The sequence below is a fragment of the Drosophila ficusphila genome, unplaced genomic scaffold (genome assembly GCF_018152265.1).
Source record: "Drosophila ficusphila isolate 14025-0441.05 unplaced genomic scaffold, ASM1815226v1 contig_791, whole genome shotgun sequence".
NCBI lineage: Eukaryota > Metazoa > Arthropoda > Insecta > Diptera > Drosophilidae > Drosophila > Drosophila ficusphila.
This window is the reverse complement of record NW_025064737.1, coordinates 8180430-8189079: the sequence shown is the minus strand read 5'-3', so window position 1 is coordinate 8189079 and position 8650 is coordinate 8180430. Positions and strand designations below refer to the sequence as shown.

Sequence of the window (8650 nt, the reverse complement as noted above, 5' to 3'; positions counted from 1 at the left end):
CCGGCTAAAAGTAAACTAAGCCAACTGCCGACACCTTAACAGGCCAAACCAATCGGGCCCGAAGTGAGCCGAAGAGCTCGGTTCGGTGGCGTATACGCAATATTCGGTAACAGCGGAAGAGAACGCGCTGCTGTAAGCGAGAGTTTACTGTTGCAGGAATGCTGGCCAACATGAGATGTTAACTTACCAAAGTCTGTCAACGAAACAAATGCAATTACACGCGTAAACTGCTCCATTGTTATTAGCCTTGTTTTATTCATTTAGGAGCAGTTAGGCAAATTCCTCATTTGGATTTAATGTGAACTCCAGACTGCAAATGCATAAAATCGGAGAGAGTCACTCGTTTTCATTTAAGCCTTGACAATTAAAGGATAAAGGGTGAGCGGGCCAAAAGAGGACTATAATCATACCATTTATAGCAGCTTAACAGTGCGATAACATAATTCCTCATTAACGTCCAACCAAAGGCGCCTGCACAACGCACGAAAAAAGTGCTGGCCAAAAAAGGAGGGCAAAAACAAAGCGGATGGAAAGGATACGAGCGAAAGTGGGACATCGTCAGCCAGAGAAAACCGCATCTTGGCCGGATATGCCTTGGCAAAGTGCAAAACACAGGATAACCGAGGATATTGCGGGCTGGCAGTGCAGGGAAAACAAAGGGCCAAATTATTATGCAGACGAACGGGCCATAGATGTCGCCGCGAATTGCGAAGACATTCGCGGCTTTGAAGGGCAGAGTTCGCTTTAGAAGGGAAGCCAACAAAATCAAAAAAAAAAAGGAAAAGCGGAAGCTTTTGCATAAAATTCAATTTGTCGTGTGCAGCAGCCATGAATATGCCGAACTCCGGCTTTAAGCCGAAACCGATGGTGCTCCCCTGGCTCCCATTCCGCCCCCAGGGCGTAACATATGCGCGAAATTACTTACGTAGTCCTGTCACTGACAGTTTCGGATCTGGAACCACCCCAGTCCACAATCCACAATCCCGAATCCCGGCCCGATCCCCAGCCCAATCCCAGCCCAATTCCCATCCAATCCCAGACCCCACAAAGGCTTGTAAAACAATGGCTGCATATATGCAGAAGACACATTCACTTTTTAATACGGCCCCACCCACACACCACCACAGCCGCATACCCACACACGCACACACAATTGCGAATTTTTTATTGTTTATGTAGTTAAATAATTGAACCACCCACGGCCACACACAGAATCATTGGCAAATTAAAACGATTTTTACATACATATATTCTTTTGTTTCACTTCACGCTGTTGTGTTGAGCAGCCGCAGCTAATTGTTTTTCACAAAACGAAAATAACTAACGACATTACTCAAAAACATTCGCCAGTAATGCAAATATGTTAAGAGTTAATTAAACGCTTTTTATTGGGGCTTGGGATGTCGATTGCCCCAATGTATTACCTTTAAAATAAAATATATTGTTACTCATTGATAAGCCTTTTTACTTAAAGTATTTAAGATTCATTTAATAAATTGAATTCCATAAATGTAGCAGAATTTTTCTTCAAAGAGGAAGTTTACTTGACTGCTCCCAAATAAAAACCTCCACCAGGCGGACATACCTTTAATCCTTTTCCGCTTTCATTCCAGCTATAAACAATTGAGCGAATTACACCTGTCAGTTCGAATGAAGAAATATTTTTCGCTTAGCTCTGCAGTCCACTCAATAGAACTCAATCATGCAAGACCCTTGAAAATGAATTCCTCCTTGCCTTTTGCACACCTTTCACTTTTTCCTCACAAGTCATTAATCACAGTTGTTGAAGAGTGGGTGGAAAAAATTAAAAAATTACTCAAAGAAGCAGATAAAAAATTGGATAAGAAAGCGCAAACTTAAATGGGTCGCTGGAATTAATGCGATTAAATTGGACAAACGCCTGCCTTGATAACAAGGGGATATTAAACTGAGATGGAAGACAGACTTTCAGATTCTTTGAGTAGAATATCTCTATAGAAGTCATATATTGAAGTGAAGAAGAAAGGAATTAAAACCTTTGTCTGAAACTGGATTTTAATTAAGCTTCGGAGTGCCAATAGCAGAAGATAATGCAGATGAGTGGAAGCAAAGAATCTCTGTTGAGGAAAATAAATCACCAAAATTGGTAAAGTATATGTAACAATAACGTTTTGGTGTAGGAACGGGTATCTAAACGGTTGCACAGTTTCAGCCCTTTTACCAGTTAATATCTGCCGAAAATCAGTGCATGAAATTTCTGGCCAGGAAGAGGCATGCCAGGCAGGAAAAACATAAATTTCTAGGCAAAATGTTCAGCAGCCGCCAATTAATTCAAAATTTATAGCCAGTCAAGCACTAAGGCATCATTGTCCACAGCCCGGCACATTCATCGTGTCTGGCTAATGTGACTCCATGGGCGGCGGTATTGGAAGGGGTCGGTGGGTTGGTCGGTTGGGGGATAATTCCAATTTGCTGCTGAAAGGAGGAGGGATTCGGGGGATGGAGGGTTGGGGGCAATGCAACAAGGGACCGCATTAGCCGCAATGGCCGTGTGTGACAGCTGGACGATGTCGCATATGAGTAGTGGGAGTAGTTGGTCCTGACTGTGTCATTTATGCATTGCCGACTGATTGATTTGGCACACTCCGGAGCCCCACAGCTCCAGGGGGTCAAGTAAATGCTCGGCCAGTGTTCCTGTGGCTGACAGCCACTCATCCCTGAAGTGTTGATCACAGCACTCCGAAAAGGGGACTAGATATGTCCACACAAGATACTGAACCTCACATATAAGATGAATTAAGAGGGAGTATTTAATCTGAACCTCATTAGTCATCAGTAAACTAATCATAGAAGAGCCACGTTTTTATATTTGCCATAAAACTCATAACGAAGTGCTGTTCATTTTCAGCAGATTATATTATTAAATAATATAAAAGCCATTCAATAAATAATTACTTTTTAAACAATACCTTATTGAGCCAAGGTATTGGTATTGGATAAAAAACAAAATAATATTCATAATATTTTGCATGCCTCATATATTATATTTATCATAATTAAATAGACCTTCTTTAGAAATAATCCTTCTGATGTACTAAATATGGTAATATTTTAATTTAGGCTTGTAGCCCATACAGTTTCACATTCAGTTTGAACCGTAATGAACAGACAGCCCATTGCAATCAAAGATCATTTCAATTTGCTACATTTAAGCCGAGTAGATAGCATTTATGGCAGTAAATACAGTGGGGAAGGAACCGTAAATGAAGCCCTAAACACAGTTCAAATGACAGTGAGAATCTTTTGCAAATCCTCTAGGCAACAATTACACATTTGGCTGCGAGCCGGTCCGAGTTGCTCTGTGCTGGCATTAATGCGGTTAGGTTGTGTAACCTTCATCTCAGTCGCAGGGGAATATCCGACTATCCTCCCCTTTTGAGCCCCAAAAGTGCCAAAAAGTCTAAAAAAGAAATTCGTTTTTTCAGTTTCAGTTTCGGGTAGCTGTTGTTTCGGTCCTGTGGCACGGCGTCCTCTGCATGACAACTTCACTCTGTTGCTCCATTTGCAACATTTATGGGATTTCGTATGTTGTTGTCTGTCGTGTGTATCTGAATCTGTGTGTGCGAGAGGTCATTTTATTGTTTCCAGACAAAATGGTCAAATGGGAATTTGGTTTTTAGCTCAGCTTTTACCCATTGTATGCGATAGTAGCCGATGGATTTAGATTGAACTGTCGAACATGTTACTGGGGCTTGTCCTGCCGAATGCAGAGCAACTTTGCTAGATAGGCCGATGAACCGACCAGCCAGTCTGCTAAAACAATGCAAATGATTAGAATAATCGCCGTAGGTGTTTCCCTTGCCGGACTTACTTGCCCATAAACACAAATTTCAGTTTGCCGCAATAAAAGTTTACATTTGGCCCTTTCTAACGTTTTTATTGCTCTCGATTGACTTTTAAACCTAGTTTCATTCATCCCAATCAAAGTAAATTTCATGAACTCAGTTTCGAATGGAATCGAGAAGGGTAGACAATTTATTTAAGCCTTTGGGAAAGCGTGTGCAAAAGCACTTATATAAATTATTCATTGATAAATTCTCAATTATCAGAACCCGCCAGTTTTTTCGGTACGAAATCAACGAACGAATTCGTTAATGCTAATTTATGTTTCTCCCGCTGACAAAATGGGGGAAATATTCATTCATTTCCACCTTATACAAGTATCTTTTATCTTCCTCTCCTTTAGAATGCCAACTTCCCCCGTGAAAATTTCTGACACGTTTGCAAATTAGGTTCTGTGGTTAAAGTGCTAGCAAAATCTCTGTAAATGTGTCTAGAAACTGAGAACAGTCGATTAGTTTTGGTTTCATACGTTTGTACAATTTCGAGCAAAAATTCAACAAAATTCTGTCTACGGGCAATAAAATAAAGTTAGTGAAATTTAAACTGATAAGTTTATTTCAATGTTAATTTTTATATTTTCGACTGATATTTTAGTTTAACATTACCATGAATTATTCCTTCAGCTTAAGCTAATTTGATTTAGGTGGTCCAAGAATTTTCTCGATCTCGCAGAGTCTGTCCATCACCTGCTGGTTTCTGGCCTTTTGGTCCTTAAGTTTTTCTCCAATTGCATCCAAAGTGGCCGCGATGGCCAACAGCGAAACATCGGTGGTCTGAAGGTCCCTCAGCAGGGGCGTTATCTTTGCCACGGGAACGGAACTAGGATCTGCGGGAACCTCTTCTGTTGGTTTTTCTTCAGAAGTACCTGCCGCACCACTGGTTATAGTTTCTACTGATTCTGCAGTTGGCTCTTCAGCTGCAACAACAGGTGTTTCTGAAATCACTGGTTCTGGCGAAGTTTCGGTGGTTTCTACTGCAGCTGGAGCTTCAATAGTTTCTACTACTGAGGCCACAACCTCAGGACCAGACTCTACTGCAACCACTTCTTCTGCTGGAGGTTTTTCCAATACTTCTCCAGAAACTATAACTGCGGACTCAGTTGTGGTTGGAGTTGCTTCGTCAATTACATTGGTACTCTCTTGAACTATATCCTCTACAGGTTTTGTAGCCGTCTCTGTTACTTCAGATACAGTAATCTCTTCCGCTGCTGGAACAGTTTGCTCACTGACTTCCGCTTTTTCTGGTTCTGGTTCAGCAGCTGCAACGGTTGGTTCAGGAACCGTTGGTTCGGGGATCGGCGCGGCTGGTTCCGGAATTGGTGCAGGTGCGACGGGATCGGCGACGGCCGCAGCAACGGCTTCAACTTCAGGTGTTGCAAGTTCAGACGCAGGTGAAGCTTCTGCGATTGTAGTAGTATCTGCTTCCAATGTCGTTGTAGGAGCTGCGATCGGAACAGCATCCTCGGCCGGAGCGGAAACCTCTGTAACAGTTTCCGGCGGAACTTCTGCTGTCACAGGAGCAACTGTTGGTTCTTCATTAACAACTGGTGGATCTGGTGGGATCTCTGCTGCCACAGAAACTGGTGCTTCTGCTGGTGGTTCCTCTTTGGCAATTGGTGGGTCCTGGCTCGCAGCTGGAGTCTCCACTGGTAAAGGATCCACAGGAGTGACAACGATTGGTTCTGGTGTGGGTATCGGCTCTGGAACTGCGGCTGAAACTTGTGGAATTGGTGCAGGGGATGGTGTGTCTGGTATAGCTGCAGGTGTTTCAACCGATGGCACAGAGACTATAGGAGTTTCCGGAACTGGAGCTGGAGCTTCCACTGTTGTGGCAGCTGGCTCTGGAGGAACTGGTTCGGGAACTGGTGTAGCAATTGGCTCTGGAGGAACTGGCTCGGAAACGGTTGCAGCTGCTGGCTCTGGAGGAACTGGTTCTGGAACTGTAGCTGGCTGAGCACTCTCAATTGCAACAGCCGCTGGTGCAGCGGGAGCTGGTTCAGCTTCTGGTGGTGCAACAGCAACTGGTTCTGGTGCAACAGTGGCAGCTTCGATAGCAGGAGTCTCAGGAACAGCAACTTCCGGTGTGACAGCCACAGGAGCAGCAACTGCGATCTCCACAACAGCTGGTGGTGCAATGACAGCCGCTTCTGCTGCTGCAGGTGTTGGTGCGGCCACGACAACAGGAGTGTCGACGATAACTGGAGCAGCGACAGGAGCAATATCTGCTGCAGGGGCTGCAATAACTGGAGATTCCACAGTTGGTGCAATCGGGGCAGGGGCTTCTGGTGCAGGTGTCGGTGTTGCAGCAACAGGAGGCGCTTCAGACTGTGAAACAGCAACCGGAGTTTCAGAAACAGCAACAGGTGGGGTTGCGATCTCAGGAGCAGCAGCAGGAGCCACAGTAGCTTCCGCAACAACAACTGGTGACGCAGCGATGACCGGAGCAACATCAACTGGCGTCGCAGCGATTACAGGAGCAACAGCTACCGGTGTTTCGACAACTGCCACCGGGGTTGCAACTGGTGATGCAGCTATGACTGGAGCAACAGCAACAGGAGTCGCAGGAACTGGAGTCTCTGCGACAGCAACAGGTTCGGCAGCAACAGCAACTGGAGTCGCAGCAACTGGTGGTGTAGCGATCACGGGAGCAACACTAACTGGTGTTTCAGCGACTAGAACCGGTGATGCAGCGATAACAGGAGCAACAGCAACTGGAGTCTCAGGAACGGGTAGTGTTGCGATCACAGGAGCAACAGCGACTGGTGTCTCAACAACTGCCACCGGAATCGCAGCAACCGCAGCAGGTGGTGTTGCGATCACAGGAGCAACTGCAACAGGAGGAGCAGCGATCACAGGAGTTACAGGAGCCGGAGGCTCTGACGCCACTGCAGCAGGAGCTGCTGTTGCTGCAATAGGAGTGGCCACTGGAGCGACGGGAGCTGCAACAACAGGTGGCGCCACTGGAGCGACGGGAGTTGCAACAGCAGGAGATGCAGCTGCAGGAGCAGCGACAGGAGTGGCAGCAACCGGAGCGGGGGCAGCAGGAACTGCAGTGGCAGCAACCGGGGTTGGAGCAGCAGCAACGGGAGTGGCAGCAACCGGGGCAGGAGCAGCAGCAACCGGAGCAGCAGGAGGGGGAGCAGCAGCAGGAGGAGCAGTAACTGTCTGAACACTCGCAGTGGGGGGAGCAGCAGGAATTGGTGTTGCAACGACCGGCGACGGTGCTGCAGGAGCCACTGCCACGGGGCTAGCAACTTGCACAGGAGGAGCTGCTGCTGCATGGGCCACAGGCGTTGCCACTGGGGCAGAAGCAGGTGCTGGTGCCGCTGCAGGTTCCATGTCCTTCTAGTTTCAGGCCTCTCTCACGGTTAAACTCGTTTGCCCTTTTGCGGAGCTTTTCACTTATCCGGTGATTAGTGAACGCAAATTTTCATGGTCAGCCTTTCATGGTCAGTAGACATCTGAAAGCAGAGGAATGAAAATGTGGAAAAGGTGAGACGTGAAAAACATTTGGCCTTCAGCTGGGTTGTTGCCTTCAATTAAGATCGATAAGAAAAGAGGTTCGCAAAAATATAAAAAGAGAAAAGAATAAAGAACAAAACAACTGTAGAAGAAGAGAAACCAAATGGGGTTTTCGTTCTGCTTTTAAGTGATTGCTGCTAAATAATCAATAAATTATTTTCATATTTTATTTAATAACCGGTCCGAAAGAAAAGAAAATAAAAAGCAAAGAAAGTTGGGGGTGTATTCCTTATGAATTAAAACCTGGATTAAAGAAGATCTTTTATTTGTATTATATTTTAAGTTCGTGTTATCGCTAACTTAAATAAGAATTTTTCTGCTTGTCAGTCATTTTTATATACCATTATTTTATTTAACTGATTAATTGATTTAACTTTAGACCCATAAAACAAAAATATATTGTATTATGGCTATCGAGTATTGATGTTAAAGTCGGCCTGTTGGGCGAATCCTCGTTATAACATTTCTCCTTTTTTAAATCATTAATAAATATGTTTGTAATAATACCAACCGAACAGTAAAATAGTTCTTCACAGCGACCGACTACTCGTTGGGAAAACCCGCGGATAACTGGCCCGTTGACTCAGTTTTCCTGGACATTCTCACCTCTTTTCATCGGTTTACGCCGTTCAGAAGTCTGACAACTGCCCATTGAGCGCCAGAATATACGCATAGTTTCAAGTGCCTTGCGTTTATTTCGGTTTCACTTTAAGGTGCTTAACAGCTGACCTTTGTCAGAATTAAATATTTTCCGGCTCGCAGGGGAAAGCATTCGGTGTGCGCTAAAAAGTGTGCTACATGCGTTTTCCCCATTTCGTATGAGGGATGTTCCTCAAATTATGGCATTATTGATTCCGCTCACATCTTGCCAGATGCATTGAATTCATCGTGGAAACCCTTTTAGGGATTTATTCCTGCTCCATTGCATATCGCTTAGCATCGCTTTGTCAACTGCACTCGCAGACACATAACTGGTTATTTACACAATACTGATTACTTTGCCGTATTTGCAATGTAGTTGTCAACAAAATGCGACAGTTCCCCCAATCTCCTCTATCCCCTCCCCCAATCCACTTCCCCTCCTTTGCGACCGTCCGCCATTGAATGTCTGATGCAATGACAGTTGACAAACTGCCACTACGTAGCCGTTGGATCGGAACACATTAGCTCGGTGGAAATGTAATCGCAAAGAACTAAGAAATAAATCTTTCAATTTTTCGAGTGAATGCAAGGGAATGGAGAGGGGG

The 8650-nt window shown here is 44.9% G+C and overlaps 1 protein-coding gene across 1 annotated transcript; it reads right to left on the bottom strand.

The window, feature by feature from the left end:
• Nucleotides 1-4414: 4414 nt before the first annotated feature.
• On the bottom strand, nucleotides 4415-7956 carry LOC108088083 (calphotin). Its single transcript, XM_017185738.1, has 2 exons — nucleotides 7915-7956; nucleotides 4415-7342 (listed from the first exon to the last, which is right to left on the bottom strand). The coding sequence occupies exon 2, from the start codon at nucleotides 7218-7220 to the stop codon at nucleotides 4512-4514; it is 2709 nt and encodes a 902-aa protein (XP_017041227.1). The 5' UTR covers nucleotides 7221-7342; nucleotides 7915-7956; the 3' UTR covers nucleotides 4415-4511.
• Nucleotides 7957-8650: the final 694 nt, after the last annotated feature.

Bases quoted from the DNA above. Each gene is read 5' to 3' on its own strand.
- LOC108088083 (XM_017185738.1), bottom strand. From the start codon at position 7,220: ATGGAACCTGCAGCGGCACCAGCACCTGCTTCTGCCCCAGTGGCAACG.